This window comes from Durio zibethinus, chromosome 6, assembly GCF_047325235.1.
Source record: "Durio zibethinus cultivar Kanyao isolate XHJ-2024 chromosome 6, ASM4732523v1, whole genome shotgun sequence".
Taxonomy (NCBI): Eukaryota; Viridiplantae; Streptophyta; class Magnoliopsida; order Malvales; family Malvaceae; genus Durio; species Durio zibethinus.
The window spans coordinates 4832492-4848853 of record NC_143167.1 but is presented as its reverse complement, the minus strand read 5'-3'; the positions used below and the strand labels follow the sequence as shown (position 1 = coordinate 4848853).

Sequence of the window (16362 nt, the reverse complement as noted above, 5' to 3'; positions counted from 1 at the left end):
TTTTAAAAAAGTATAGGGCTAACGGGTATAATTTGACAAAAAAATATATTTACTATTAACAATAACGGCAAGAAAAAGAATGAACTGAGTTTGAAAAGAGGTTTGTTTTTATTTGGTCAAGGCGTTCGGGAAAAAGTTGTTTAGAAAGCAATGACAATGGTAGAGTTGTAATAATGTAGCAAAACAAGGACTGACTTTGTAGGAAGCTTAACTGTAACTAAAGCGCATTTTTTGCTATAGGAGTAGAGTAGCTTTCCTTCAGCTCAGCCTCAGGACTCAGACCTCCTCTGTCCCTGACAGCTATAACCTCAGTCAGCTGCCTCTCTCTCTCTCGTATAACACTCCGCCCCAGCGCCCCCCCCCCCCCCCCCCCAAAAAAAAAAAAAAAGAGAAAGAAGAGGGTTGGTTTCTTTTTGCTTATCTATTTTCCTGCGTATCCAAAACAATACCACTGCTTACAAATGATGTATCTTTAGAACCCCAAACCAAAAATCGCTTCTCTTTTTCAACTCTTGAAATGCAGTCTCGTGTTTGAATCAGTTCCGACATTGTCTGTAACAGATGCAGCTGGTTGAGTTGGAGTTTGAGGTTAGTTGCTCATTTCAGTTTCACCAATTTCCGGATCTGAAAGGCCGCCCTGCTTCTTTTACAAATGCGGCTGACTGCTGAGCCCACCTCCGTTCAACCTTTACTTTCACTCAACTCCTGTTAGCTCCCCTCACTCACTCCTCAATTGGATTTGGATGCTGTTTCCCAAGGTTTCATTCTTTGCTCTTCTTCTGAAATTCGCTTTGTTTCTTTCAACTGTTTTTAAGTTGATATATTCTCAGCATTGATTTTGCCTCTCATAATCAAGCTTGTAGATCTGAGCCATCTGGGGAATGTTTCAGTTTTTTTCATCAATTCGTAACATTCCCATCATATTTCTTTAGTCAATGGTGATTCAACAATATGTGGGTTTCTTCTATTTTCTCAAAGTTCTCATTTTTCGTTAAAAAACACTTTTTTTCTTTTTTGCTTATGTGCAAATGTTGATTTCATTTTCATCTTTTCCACCTCTTTTCTTGCGCATTGCAGGTTAGGTAGTTCAACTACTCTACCCTCTGCCTCAACCTGTCTCAATTTTGAAATTTCCCTTTCTTTAAAAAAAAAAAAACCATTACTTGAAACTTGAAAGAAAGTAGCTCCGAGATCTTATGAAATTACTGTCTTAATTATCACAATATATCTATAAAAATTCTCCTTTATTTGTAATCTAAAAGAGTGTAGCTTACTTTTCCCAAGAATATTCTTCTTTTGGTGCTCTTTAATGGAATAGCACTAATCCCTGTCACCATTTTGTTGTTTTTAAGACCCCTTTTCACTTTAGCTTTGAACTTGATTTTTTTTTTTATTTACTTCCACTCCAGGCTCTTTAATAAGATAGTATGATAGCAAAGATTTTTATTCCAAATATTTTCCTTCTCCCATTTATTTTTGGGGACGTTGAAATGTGATAGACGAAGTCTAATCTCTCAAGTTTATTCCTTCTAATTTGTCCTTCTTACTTGAAAAAAGATAAAGCAAATAATATTCATTAAAAAAATGAGATACCTCTTATATTATTAGACATAAAGAGAATGCCATTTTTGTTATGAGAAGCAATTGAAAAAGAATTTTCTTTTGGAATAAGTTGTTTTCTTTTTCTTTGGATAAAGACATGTTGATAATTTGGATTCAACTCTGAACTCACTGTCCACAATCAATATCGTTATTCAAATGCTCACTGGATGTCAAAACCAGTGCCCTTCTTGTGGTCAGATTGTCAATGTTGTTTCTTACTTGATGTGTTTCCCCTTGCTTTTAAAAATTTATATGTTTCGTATTCCTTTTCATGGTGCCTCGTAGGGGAGAATGCCAAACCAATTTCTTATTGCATATGTTTCCCCTTCCTTTCAGAAAATTATTAGAGTGCAGCTAGTTAGAATTTTAACAACTGCTGACACTCATAGAGCAGAGTGCCGAAGTACTTTCCTACTGTGTATGCTTAATCCTCCTTTTAAAATGAATAAAACTGCGACTAGTTGGAATTCAGCACTGCCTCGTGAAGAGAATTATAATGTACATTCTCATTGGGTATGTTTTCCCTTCTAAAGTATAGAAGCACACCTAGTTGGAATTTCAGCAACTGCTGAGTTTATGCTGAATCAAGTCTTTTTTGTACATGAGCATTAATTTCAATGACCTTCAGGGTATGTTGGTTGGTGACAGTTAATTAATAGGTCGTCTGATAGAATCTTAGCTATTTCATTTTCCTTTGCTCTGGGTACATCAGATTGTTCTTGTATCATCCCCTTGTGTTTTGTACTTTTCATGCTTGTGACAGAATGGTTTTGCATCGCATTCTTGCTTCTATAAATATTGGTTTTTAGTTCCTCATCATGCAGGCTGCCTAATATTTTCTGGTCCTTTGTTTTAAACAGGATATCAGCGTCGTCTACAGAGGTTACATTTTCCTCACCATAGTCATTGCCATATTCCCTGCACCAAACCTCAACCTATGAAGTTCTGCCTGAGTTCAGTGTTTTCTCTCCTTGTCATCATATGCAATTTTCTTCCTCTAATAGTTGCTGATCTAAACTCAGATAAGCAAGCCCTTCTTGAATTTGCTGCTGCTGTCCGCCACCGTCGAAATCTTAACTGGAACTCAACCAACCCAATATGCACGTCCTGGGTTGGCGTCAAGTGCACTCAAGATAATTCTGGTGTGTTTTCCCTCAGGCTTCCCGGGGTTGGATTCATAGGCAGTATCCCGTCCAACATCCTTGGTAAATTAGGTGACCTCAGGATTCTCAGCCTTCGATCTAATCGCTTCAATGGTGATCTTCCATCAGATATTACCACCCTTCCATCACTCCAATACCTCTTCCTTCAACATAATAACTTCTCTGGCGATCTTCCTGTTTCCTTTTCCCCCCAACTCAATGTATTGGATCTTTCATTCAATTCCTTTACCGGCAGCATTCCAAAAGCCATACAAAACTTGACACTGCTTACTGGCTTGAACCTTCAGAACAACAACCTCTCTGGACCAATTCCTAATCTTAACCTTACTAGGCTCAAGCATTTGAATTTAAGTTACAACCAGCTTAGTGGTTCAATCCCATTACCCCTTCAAAGATTCCCTAATTCATCCTTCGTAGGAAACTCACTGTTATGTGGACTGCCTCTACAGCCCTGCTCTCATCCTCCATCGCCATCTCCTGCTTATTCTCCACCCCCACCAGCATTTCCTCAAAAAAGAAGCTCCAAAAAGAAACTGAGTTTGGGAGTTATTATTGCCATTGCAGTTGGAGGGTCTGTGGTGCTGTTTCTTTTAGCTTTAATTATCTTATGCTGCTGTCTGAAGAAAAAGGATAATGGAGGAAGTGGTGTATTGAAGGGGAAGGCTCCTGGTGGTGGCAGGAGTGAGAAGCCAAAAGAGGAGTTTGGCAGTGGGGTGCAAGAACCTGAGAAAAACAAGCTAGTGTTCTTTGAAGGATGTTCTTATAATTTTGACCTGGAGGATTTATTAAGAGCTTCAGCTGAAGTTCTGGGAAAGGGTAGTTATGGCACAGCTTATAAGGCTGTTCTCGAGGAATCCACAACAGTGGTAGTGAAGAGGCTGAAGGAAGTGGTTGTAAGTAAGAAGGATTTTGAGCAGCAGATGGAGATTATAGGAAGAGTTGGGCAGCACCGAAATGTTGTACCACTCCGAGCTTATTATTACTCCAAGGATGAGAAGCTCTTAGTTTATGATTATTTACCAGGCGGCAGCTTATCCACACTTTTGCATGGTACATGTTTTCTTCTCTTTGTGTTTCTCTTCTTTCCAAGTAATTCCGTCTCCCCTACCCCCAATTTCAGTTTCAAACAATTTCTAAGTAAATTTGAGGAAAATAAGCATGTAATAATTCATGCATTTTGATAACAGGAAACAAGGGGGGTGGAAGAACCCCATTAGACTGGGAATCCAGAGTAAAAATCTCCCTTGGCGTTGCCAGAGGAATTGCCCACGTCCATTCTATGGGAGGTCCAAAATTTACTCATGGAAATGTCAAGTCCTCAAATGTTCTCCTCAATCAAGATCTTGACGGGTGCATCTCTGATTTGGGTTTGACTCCTCTTATGAATGTCCCTGCGACTCCATCACGGACAGCAGGGTATCGTGCTCCTGAGGTGATTGAAACCCGTAAGCATACTCATAAATCGGATGTGTACAGCTTTGGTGTCCTGCTCCTTGAGATGCTGACTGGGAAAGCACCACTCCAATCACCTAGACGGGACGACATGGTTGATCTTCCTAGGTGGGTTCAATCTGTTGTGAGGGAGGAATGGACAGCCGAGGTGTTTGACGTTGAGTTGATGAGGTTCCAAAACATTGAAGAAGAAATGGTGCAGATGTTACAAATTGCAATGGCATGTGTGGCGAAGGTGCCAGACATGCGACCTAACATGGATGAAGTTGTTAGAATGATCGAAGAAGTCCGGCAATCAGACTCAGAGAACCGGCCATCTTCTGAAGAGAACAAGTGAAAAGATTCAAATGTGCAGACGCCGTCATTGTCCAAACCAAACGCAGCTGCATTGTGCTTTTAGGAATGGGCTAGTAAGGTTTTCCCACACATTATCTGACCTTACATGCATGCCTGGCTTCTCAAAGTTAAAGTCAGTGTGGTTGTGTAATTTTTCTGATTCTGAGGGATGAAGTGTTATGTATTTTTCACATTAATTTAATTAGGAGGGTTTTCTTTTTCCGGATTTGTTGTAATATTCATATTCAGCAATTGATTTGCGCTTACTTCAATGAAATTAAGAACTTTTGAGTATCCTTTTCAATATTGCTTACTGGTCTATTCCTTACCTGCGAAAGTAAATGTTAGTGGGTTGGGTAGGTAGTTGGTCCAAGTGGCTTTTACATCTAACATCTTCATGTTATTACTCCAAGCTTTGCTGTCGTGATCTTAGTTAAGTAATTTTTCCTTTTCCGGTCAAAAATATGTTGGCTTGAGCTAAGGGCCAAGGAGTATCAATAACTTCGTCATCATCGTGGTGGTCATCATGTGGATCGAAATGGTCAGATTTCAATCGCCAAAGAATCGGATTTAGAAGAATCGTCATGTAAATGTAACAAAAGAAAAAAAAAATCTTTTGTAAGGATAAGATTCTTCAAAGTGACAGTTGGTAAGGCAATTAAAAATGTATAGAAACTATTTGCTGTTATTGCAATAGAAGAATGTGTTGAAAAAGGTTGGAGATTGAACAAAAGAAATTGACATTAACTAGCTTTATAAAAAAATGGAAAATGGCTATTGAATTTATTAAAGGGAAGCAGAAACGAGGCAAATTGGAAAGAAAGCAAAAGTTGGAGGATAAGAGTGTAAAATCAAACAAAACAAAGGTCTGAGGATCGGATAGAATGCAATTTGTTTCCTTTCATTTCAATTCCTTAAAATAAAATAAAATAAATACTAGTCCAGAGGCCAACTCCTCTTTTTGACTTGAGCTCGAGGACGTTAATCTTACGCTAACCCAAAAATATTATTGAATGGGAAAATTCTAGAAGAGCAAAGCAAAGCTAGCAAGCAACCCTCCTTTATTTCGCCCTTTTCATTTTCCCTTTCTTGCTCGTCAGCTTGCGGTTTCTAATTTTGAATCTTCACATTTTCTTCAAATTTGGGTGTTAGGTAAGCTGTTTCTCCGTCTCTCCGCTTTGTTTTTGTTTTTTCTTTGCCTGTCGTTTTAGAGAATAATTGAGGGTGGTGAATCAGGTGATTGATTATTGGGTTTGTGAATTCGATGGCATCGAAAAGGATACTCAAAGAGCTCAAGGATTTGCAGAAGGATCCTCCAACCTCCTGCAGTGCTGGTTGCTTTCAACGTCTTCCTTTTTTTCTTTACAATCCTTAAAAAGAATAAAGATGTTTACTATTTTACTTAGTTTCTTTCAAGTTTCATCCTTACCTTCCTTGCTTCCTAATCCTCTCACGTCTTTCCGTCTTTTTCGCTGATTTATTTTTGTGTTCAACCCAGATCCAAAAGCTTTCATTTTGACAATCATTTCCCAATCTTTGTCTCAAAACGGATTTTTGTAACTGCTTTTCACTTGTTCATTTTCATTCAATGTAGGCCCTGTAGCTGAAGACATGTTTCATTGGCAAGCAACCATTATGGGGCCTGCTGATAGCCCATATGCCGGAGGAGTCTTTCTAGTCTCCATTCATTTCCCACCTGATTACCCATTTAAGCCGCCTAAGGTACTTTTTCCTCTCGATACCGCCAACTCTGTTTTACTGTATATCTTCTTTGCCTTACAACAATGCCAAAACCTTATCATCCTGAAGACCTAGTATGTGAGAGAAGGGAATTCTGGGACGGAGGGCTCTTGTTAAATGAGCAACTCTCGGTTAGCTCTCTGACTTAGTTTTAGATGGAGTTGGTGTCGGAACAAACCCATGACTTCAATTGATATGTTTCTGCTTCCCACTCATAAACAATTTTCATCCTTTTTCCATTTTCGGATATCCAAACAAATTTGTCCATTTCTATTAAAGTGAAACTAAAGTCGGGATAATTGTGAAATCTACTGCAATACTTCACATGGATTAGAGTATAGCTACATAAACTCTTATATGATATTGAATCGTGCCAGTGGCTAATATGATCATATTGGCATCATTTGTTTTCTAGGATGAAATTAACAAGAATGAAAAGAATAGCATTCATCTCTGTGTAGTAGGATTGTTGTGAATCAAAAGGGGACATGCATATTTATTGTAACTTTTCTCATTAGCTCTCCTCAACATGGACCTTGTAGCAATCTACAACATCTTTTGGGGAAAATAAATGTTCTCTGGATTGTGGTTTCCCTGCTAGAGAAGAAGTGTTGTTGTTGAATAGGGAGAGTGGAAAATGAATGGAGGGAGGAAGAATGTGGTCATAAGTTGTGGTGAAGAAGAAGGCCTGTAAATTGCAAACACAGACACATTTTCGAACATTTATGCATGTATTCATGCAAACTTTTGTATTGAAGTTGTTGTAGTTGTTGCCAAATCATAATTAAGACTTGAGAAAATAGTATGTTCCTGATTATTACTTATTAAAGATATGAATGGGACAACTTGATTATATCCCTTTTTGTGTTTCAGGTTGCATTTAGGACCAAAGTGTTCCACCCAAATATCAATAGCAATGGAAGCATATGCTTAGATATTCTTAAAGAACAATGGAGCCCTGCACTAACCATTTCCAAGGTTTGATTTAGTAGTTTTCCTCTCCTTTCTCTTTGTCATTAATCAGCTATTAGTCTTTGATGAAATTGAGATCCAGCTGATTTATTTATTAATAGATGTACATGAGCACCAGCTTTTTAATGAAGCTAAGTAGAGTTGCAATGTGCTTGTTTTGACACATTTCACTCGAAAATCTCTTTATAATCCTTTTTAGAAATTATTGCAAATTATGGATAATATACTGGTTTGCTTTTTATAATCCATAATTTCAACTTTTATACACAGCTTGTGTCTTTTGATTGGTGGTGTAATTCAATGCTTGGTTCCATGAGTTTCTCAGATTGGGATTGGATTATAGATGTGTTGATCATCTCTTGGTTGGAGGGGTAGTATCTCAGTATGCTTATTTATTTACTTGAACGGAGTACATTGCCACTGATGGCTTCTTTATTTGCTAATTCATACGGTAGTGGATTGTACCACCAAAGAAAAGTGTCTATGAAGTACATGGCTGTATTTTTGCTCTTAGGGGAAATACAAGCACCATTCTAAGGTAGTGTATGAAGAACCTTGAAATGGTTTTCTTCATTTATCAAATGCCACCAAAACCTCCCAACGTAAATTCCAGGAAAATGAATAGTACTGTTTGTATGCATTAAATGGAGCATACTTTGTAAATGGCGAAAGCTAGGGTAACAGGAATGTAACTTTTGCACATTAATACATGGTGCTTTGCTTTTATGGTTTGATGTGGTTTTATGCATGCAGCTCTGTATTTAAGCCTTACAAATGTTTGGTGCAAAGTAGGTTATAGTGCTTCTTTCTCATCAACTATGTTGCATGTTTTAGGTGCTGTTGTCTATTTGTTCCCTGTTAACGGACCCAAACCCGGACGATCCACTTGTTCCTGAAATTGCTCATATGTACAAGACTGACAGGGCCAAGTATGAGGCAACTGCTCGTAGCTGGACTCAGAAGTATGCAATGGGTTAATGGTAATAAATTCCCCAGTAATGCCCAAAAAAGAAAAGGGATTTTCTAGTTCTAATTTTGTTTAGTTGAAGGAAAAGAACTATGTTAGAGTGATATATCTCTCAATGTTCTTGTCGGGGATTCAAAAGTCTTTGAGGAATTCATTCTATCATTTTCTGAATATTTATTTGAGGACAATAGTGGGAGAAAACTGTAATGTAATGTTGCTGTGTTGTAGCCAAACTGAACGGTCTGCTTGGTGCTTGCCTATCTCTTTCCAATGTGAAATAATGCTTTAACTGCAATTTTTAAAATACTAGTGATGTTTTGCTTGGGATTCTGTACGAGGTCGTATCGTCAATTACACTAACTGATTCTATATGTTTTCCTAAGTTTATAGCTATAAATATAGTAGAATTTTGATGATACAGTTTCCAAAAAGAAAAAACGTCCTGACGACATGAATATGTGGGATGAAAGAAACCCTTTATAAACGTTTTCCTTTTGTTTATTCATCCTACTTTTCATTTTCACCTCCCTCTTTTTCCTCTTATTTTCTCTTGTTCCGTTAACCTTTTTAATATTTTCTGGGCTGTCTTTTGTGTCTTTTTGTACCCTACTTTCCCCTTGGAAGCTCTGCTGCTGGTTGCTGATCTTCTAGATAGGATGCTAGCTTGGTTTCAGTTTGTATTCTGTATGATCTTTGAATTGTTGCAGGAGTAAGATACCGGGAGAAGTTGACAAACCCATTTCGAGAAAAAGAGCGAGAAAGTCTGGAACTGCTAATATCTGATTAACTTGTCCTTTATTCGAGTTATAATGGCATTCCTCAATGGGCCTTCCCAAAAAGCTGATTAACTTTTGGTTGAGCGCAAATGCTGAAAGAGAGTAAACCAGTTTGGTTATTAAGCGTTAAGGATAATCGAGCATGAAAAGCAGTGCGTTGGAAGATGTTGAAACCACAAGAATTATTGAAAAAGCAGCTTTCAGCTGCTTAGGCAAAAAAGGAATTAGTTTTCCGTGGCTCGTGCAGGAAAGGGATGCGTGGCTCCTAAGGATAAAAAATGAAACTGACTTCTTGTCACAAACCTTTTCAATTTTTTCAATGAAATAATGGTGCATGTTTCAACATCGCCAGACTTGTTTTTGGTGGCAGCACACGCTTACCCTTTTCGAGCTTAAATTGAGCAGCTAAGTACAGTGGAAACCATAGAAAGATCGTTGTTTTTAAGGAGTAAACATAAATCACGGAAAACATGGGCATTGCTGATGTTTAAACTCTGATTCATCATTCAGAAAGAAAGCCTTCAATTACTCTGGCTTGAAAGGGAGGGATAACGATGGTTTAACATGATCTGCCTCCAAGTACTGTTGTGTGAGTTCAAATTCGCCACCTCTCTTTTGCACCCTGGATTTTGATTTTACTGATGGTTTTGGGTTGAATGGAAGACATTATAACCCAAAGATTTGGTAAGTTGAGAGACCACATCTGTATACATTTACATTGATTCTGAAATGCATAGTCAAGATATAATGATCGATCACACCCTCAAATGAGCCCATTAGTACATATTAAACGTGCAGACTTCCACAAAAAGGCTAAGCAAATAGAATTAGCAGATGTTAAGTCGCTTGGCCGACAAGCAAAAGAGGGGGCTGGGCACCTGTGCCGCTCTACTCCATCTTGCTTCACATGCTGACCCATTGCTACCTCTTGACTTTGCTTCTTCTTCGAGCCAAAAGCCACCAAACGCTACACTTTTTCAACATTTTAATGGGTAATTCTTTTTCAAGCCTGATTCCTCGCTCTCTTATATGATACTATATGCCACATGATTATTGCTTAACATAGCACATTTGTTTTTGTTAATTAGTTATATGCATTTGTGTTTGCGTCTCTTTATTTAATTTGAAAAATTAATATATTCACATGTGTCTTTATTACATGTATGTGTATATATAGGTTGTTTTCTGCTGAGATTGTTGTTCTTAAAAGCATTCTAATAAGAACAATATTCCTTTTCCTTCTAATAATCAAATATAGTTTTATTTCAGAAGGTCCTCCTCAGCAACAGTAACATGACAAGAAGAGGAGAGATCTTATTCTGCATTTAGGGAATCTGTAGTTTTGTAGCAGCTATAAAGAATATTTGTCATAATCCTGTCTTTCTTAAAATAAAAGATTGCTACTTTGCTCGACTCTGCCAACTTTCAAGCAGCTAAATATATGAATACTTGAGGGAGTTATGGAACATAGAAGATGAAGTGCCACATTCAGGCATCCTAAACCATGTGGTAATTGACAAGATTTGAAGATTGTCGGAAAGCAGCTAGCTAGCTTTTTGAGAGTCGCACAGCACAGGCACAACAACAGGCATCCAAGACGGAAATCGATCTGTGATTATGGGTTTTGTTGTGTAAGAAAAGTCATTAACTATTTAACCCACATTTCCCGTTGTTTTGAAAATCTACATCAATTTGTGGTCGTCTTTCAAGTATGACCAACACTCGACTTGGTAGCAATTAATTGCCTTTTTTTAATTACGTTAATGTCTGTGATAGTATTTACTATTTACCAAAGATTTAAACTATAATAACATTTATCGGAATTACTATACTACTTGTTCGAATTTAGACTGAAATTCAAAATATTTTTTCTTGTCATTTGACAAATACTCGCAATACAAACACAAAATTGGATATGCAATTCAAATAGTACAGCAAATAATATTTAATTTAAACTGCAACTTTTCATGTTTAAAAAAAATGAAGTGGATACCTCAGTTTTAATAATTAAGTAATTTAATCTTAAAATTAAAATTATGGTTATCCAAGGGAAGACAAAGAAACAACTAGTAGTAGTATTAGTAGTAACTACTTGTGGAAAAAAAGATTGGCCGCGGTGCTATCATCTGCAGTTCTACACATCCTATCATAATTATCATTGTTTAGAAGGTTCTACTTCAATATTAATCACAATGGGCAGTGGGGGAAGGGAGAGGAGTTGGACAACCCATTCTTTAGAGTTTAGGAGTCGTGGTCTATGCTTTAATTAATTAATTAATTACCACGCTAGTTAAAACATGGTGAGATAACGGGAAAATGAGGAAAAATGGGAAAACGAGAAGAGTGACTTTCAAGTTTTCACTAGTCAACTGAGGGCAGCTCGACTCAGTGTTTCCGTCTCCTTCCCGACAATGACACAGATTCCACAAGATAATAGTTTACAAATTTAATCACCTTACTCCCAACCAACGTCAAAATGCCCCTATATATACCTCTCTTCTTCTACTTCTTCTTCTTCTCAATTCCTGGCTCTTTACTTCCTCGGTCTGTTTCTCTCTTTTTATTTTTTTTCCAAACAAAATCCACATATAAAATTATTAACTTCGCTTCATTCTCACTCAATTTCGGTGCGTGTAAAGTATTAGTGTCATTCCCTCCCAAACCCCGGTTCCATACTTAGCAGTGTAGTGTGTCAACTCAAAAATATTGGTAGTCATCAAGCTTAAGTTTTGGAATTGGGATCCATGTTAGGACCCAGCCCAAGAAACTATTTTGTTGCAGCCTCCTTCTTTACCCCATGATAAGCACGCAGTCGGAGTCCCACCACTCGTATGCCGGTATGTTCAAATTCACAGAGCACGTCATCACCTCCATCAAACGTCCTCCACAACCAGCTAGAAATATCCCTCAAAAGGTTCTAAGAATCATCCTCACAGACGCAGATGCCACCGATTCTTCCAGTGACGAAGAACATGATGAGCAACCAACACTAACTAGAAGTCGAATTAGACGCATAAACACGGTAAGGAGAGTGAAAAGGCATGTCAAAGAGATCAACTTTCAACCACTATTCCCATCATCATCAGCCTCTACTACTAAGTTACCAGTCAAGCAACAACCAAGCACAAAAAGAGAGAGACCATCCCCGCAATCTGACGTCACTCGCTGTAAAAAGTTTAGAGGAGTTCGGCAGAGGGTCTGGGGACGCTGGGCAGCAGAGATACGAGACCCCAACCAACGCAAACGGGTGTGGCTTGGCACTTTTGACACCCCTGAGGAAGCTGCTACCGCCTACGACAAAGCTGCCCTCTTGCTCAGGGGTCCAAACGCAGTCACCAACTTCTCTATCCCAGTTTTGGAGGAAAAGGAAGCCCCAGTTGACCAAAGTCAAGGCGACGCCTTTGACTCCTCAACACCCTGCTGTTCTCCCTCTTCTTCCTCGTCTGTTCTGCGCTACGAGGAATGGACGCCGTCTGACGGATTGGGGCACATGGAGGTTGACGTTGGCACTTCTGGTTTCCAGATTGATGTTCCCTCCTACTCTACGGATCTCTTCTTATCGGATGAGTTGTTTGCCCAACAACAGGAAGATGAAATCTCCGACTTTAACGTTGACGATTTCTTGGTCTTGGATTAGCACCATTTTCTTATACTATTAACACTACAACTATCAGTATTTTTATAATTATTAGACGAGGAATATTTTTGGCCCAAAAACAGGGGTAGTATTTTAGTCGTCGTAGTAGTACACTACTATTTTGGTGAGTGGAGAGATTCTTCTTGGGTTTTATTATTATTTTTTTTTTGGGTATGCAGTATGTAGTTGTACTTGCCCGGCGGAGGTGGCAGCTGTTGGTTATGTGGCGGTGATTGGTCCGCCGTTCTGTTGATTATATTTCCTAAACTGTCCCTCCTTATTTTGATAGTCAAACTACGGAGTGTAATACTGTAATTACAGCGAGTTTAGCCCATTTTGTCTCTTGAAATCTTTAACTTGATTTTTCTTTGTGTGTATTTAAATTTTATTAATTTATTATTTAGAAGACGCTTTTTATGTATTAAAAAAAAAAAAAAAGCTTTTTATGTTGTAAGTAATACAGCCGCCAAATTGTTACTATTGCTATATAAAAAAACACCTCGTATTCATCTCATATACCCAAAAAGAAAAATCGCTGCTGTTATACTAAGCCCTTTTGTGCGACAAATGTTAGACACAAGTATCCACGTTCTTGTGCTGCGTTGAAAATTCAGAGACTGATATTTGTCAAGTGGTAAGAGATAATCGGTTTCAGATTTGAGATTTGCTTAGATGTCACGCCACGCGTTGAAAAGCAAAGTAAAAGTTTTAATTATTGTTATTACAAAATCAAAACAAAATTAAGAAAGAAAAAAGAATGATAATGGTCTCAGTGGTTGAATAAATCTTCTTCTGCTGCTGGCAATGGGCTAAATGGCTATAGATTGACAAAGACATCGATGAATACTAACAATAATAAAGTGGAGGCATAGTTGAAAGATTCAAACGTTGTAAATGTGCTCAGAAAAAAAGTAGACGCCGCCCGGCTCCCTCAATGGCTTCAAAAGGCTCGCACTCACACCACGCCATGAGGCATCGTTGGCTCTTGTCGGATATTTTGGGCTCCACCCCCGATTTCAGAGATGGGCACGGCTGATTAGATTAGATGCTATATTTCCCAAATCACTCACGCTATCTTTTTAACTACTATGTATCTAACTTTTGTTTTTAGTATCATATATTAGCTTCAAATTTATTTTTTTACCAATTAGTATATATATGCCAATTTATTTTCAAAATAAATAAATAATTACGTGTCAATTTGTTGAAAACTATAATTAACTTTTCTCAAAATTTATCTTACAGTAATAATATTGCAATTGATGATTTTTTATTATCAGAATAATTTCATAATTATTTTTTAAAAAAATTCAAACAAAGTAACACTTTTCCTTTGAAACATTGAGACGGTGCGCCGTCGTTTGATCTTCAATAATAGTTAATAATTAATTAATTATATGTTAATTTCTATTGAGGAACAACCACCAAATTAATTTAAGCATATTCTATTATATATAAAGTTGTTCTCTCCTATGGAATTTTTCTTCCATTAATTTTGATCTGTTGCTAATAAAGGAATGGAGCGTCAACCGGATGCAGGACTTAAATTTGAGCTTGCATGAGACTAATTTAAGTGTTGTTCACCTCCATTGCTTCGGGCACAGATCTTTCTCTGATGGAGTAATGATAACGACGCACGTGCTAAGTAGCCTAAGCACGCATCTGCAGAGAGTGGATATTTAGGGGGGTTGGTGGGGGCGGCCCAGGGACCCAATAATAGGGTGTCGAAGCTGGTGGTTCACAAATTTCAAGGACCCACCGTAATGGATCACGATCACCCGTTCTGCGTAATAATAGTAATAATTTGATAATGGAATTTGAATTGATAACGGAAAATTGGAAATACACAAGAGGCTGTGCACCGACGGCTGCAGAAAGATTTGAAGTGCTGTTTGCCTGTTACTTTCCACGTAGGAAAACGCGGAGGGAATTGCCTTTCTTTCGCGGTTAAAGAAGTTTGGGATAATGGAAATGGCGTCAAGTTTGACAATTCCTAACAAAATGTTAAGCAATGAGTGGTGGAAACTGAAACGGGATTCCAGTAGCCCCACGGTTGGTCACCAAACTGATACGAAAGTTATAAAAGCCAAAATCTAGCCATCACCACCGCCTCCCACTATCACCCCATTATTAAATCCTCTTCTCCCTGTGAAATGTGATCAATATCGATTCAAGCCCATTTAGATTTAAGTACTTGAAAATGCTGACGCCACACACCATTAATATATATTCATCCAACCATCTGCAAACTGTTAGTTAACTGTGTATACCAATATCTAAATCTGTATAGTTTGGATCCGAAGTGAGCTTAAATATTTGTGTAATTTCTCCAAGAAAATTCCATTGACTTTGGTGATACCCTCTCACCCCAAGCCCAACCACTCTTCATTTGTGAATAAAAAGATAGTGTCAAGCTTGGAGCTAAAAGGAGGAAAGTGACGTTGCAATTTTTCATATTATTAAATGCATGGAGTCTTTGGTCAGACTTTGGTTTGGTCAAGAAAATGCAGCCACCGCATACACCGCAAACCAAAGGCGTAGGATATGAGGCGGAAATCAATCAAATCTACATTGTTTAGTTATCATTCCAAGTTCTAAGGCAATTAAAAATTCCACTTTTTTTTTTTATAGATAATATTATACATAAAATAGTCATCACGTCACATAATATGCAAATTAATTGTGTGGTAGAGACTTAATTTGAGTGATTCCTTCCTCTCGATTTGCTTGCAAAACCCATTCTTACAAGTATGCTATTGCTATTGGTTTTACCATTGCTATAGCTTATACAAGACGGTGCAAGTGATATATGTCTGGTGTTAATGCTATAGGCTATTCAATACCATACAAGTGATGTATGTATGGTCTATTGTGTGAGGTGGGTGCTGCGGGGGCGCCCTTTCCCAATTTAATTAAATTAATACTCCAATTCATCGCAACCCCAAAAGTAAAATTTTCTGTTTCAATTAGATCTCTTTTATTTGTTTTTCTTTGGACGACTGAAGTTTGTTTTTTCTATTTTAAAGTTAATAACACTTTACCAAAACTTGCTATAAATTAAGCTGCCTCAAATAGATGTAATAATAAGAGTAAAAAAGTTGTGAAAAGCCCAAAAAAAAGTAAAAGAGAAAAGGAAATAAAAAGTTTTAAGTGACATTCACAACAAACCACATATTCAAGATCATATATAACAAGCATCACTACAAGAAATTTTATACTACGTGCTTAACAACAAGAATCCTTTTAGGCATATATATATGTGTAATAATGAAGCAGGGAGTGAGGCGAGAACTGTTGCTAATTTTTATCCAAAATGGGGAAACGAAGAGTGATCAGTAGCCTTTAGGGCTAGAGAAGAGAGCCGTACGAGTTGCGATTATTAACTTAGAAGTTACTTAAACCAATGGAAGAACGGCGCCGGCCAATCCTTCTTCTCATTAATTTGTCCCTTCGACTTTTCCTAAGTTGACTGTTACCTACCTTGAACTTCTATTATTGGCCTTCCATGATTCAACTACATGTCATAGCTGTAAGAAAAAGCGAACACGATCTATTCTAATTAGCTACTTTTCTGGAATTTTTTGTTTTAAAAAAAATTTAAGATTTGGTCACATTATTAATAATACCTTCACAATTTATCCATGAACATTTCATTTTTAATTTTCTATTATGATCTTTAAAATCAGTAAATCATAAAAAATATATATATGTAGAGTC

General features: G+C 37.6%; 3 protein-coding genes across 3 annotated transcripts; all 3 read left to right on the top strand.

Moving 5' to 3' along the window:
- Positions 1 to 238: 238 nt before the first annotated feature.
- On the top strand, positions 239 to 4872 carry LOC111286576 (Leucine-rich repeat protein kinase family protein). Its single transcript, XM_022876610.2, has 3 exons — positions 239 to 758; positions 2463 to 3815; positions 3953 to 4872. The coding sequence occupies exons 2-3, from the start codon at positions 2540 to 2542 to the stop codon at positions 4552 to 4554; spliced, it is 1878 nt and encodes a 625-aa protein (XP_022732345.1). The 5' UTR covers positions 239 to 758; positions 2463 to 2539; the 3' UTR covers positions 4555 to 4872.
- A 579-nt stretch (positions 4873 to 5451) lies between these two features.
- LOC111286578 (ubiquitin-conjugating enzyme E2-17 kDa) lies at positions 5452 to 8536 on the top strand. The gene is made up of 5 exons (XM_022876612.2): positions 5452 to 5705; positions 5790 to 5887; positions 6148 to 6275; positions 7167 to 7271; positions 8100 to 8536. Exons 2-5 carry the CDS (start codon positions 5818 to 5820, stop codon positions 8241 to 8243), a joined length of 447 nt encoding a protein of 148 aa, XP_022732347.1. The 5' UTR covers positions 5452 to 5705; positions 5790 to 5817; the 3' UTR covers positions 8244 to 8536.
- A 2595-nt stretch (positions 8537 to 11131) lies between these two features.
- LOC111286577 (pathogenesis-related genes transcriptional activator PTI6-like) lies at positions 11132 to 13022 on the top strand. The gene has a single exon (XM_022876611.2). The coding sequence runs from the start codon at positions 11806 to 11808 to the stop codon at positions 12643 to 12645; it is 840 nt and encodes a 279-aa protein (XP_022732346.2). The 5' UTR covers positions 11132 to 11805; the 3' UTR covers positions 12646 to 13022.
- The last annotated feature ends 3340 nt before the right edge of the window (positions 13023 to 16362 follow it).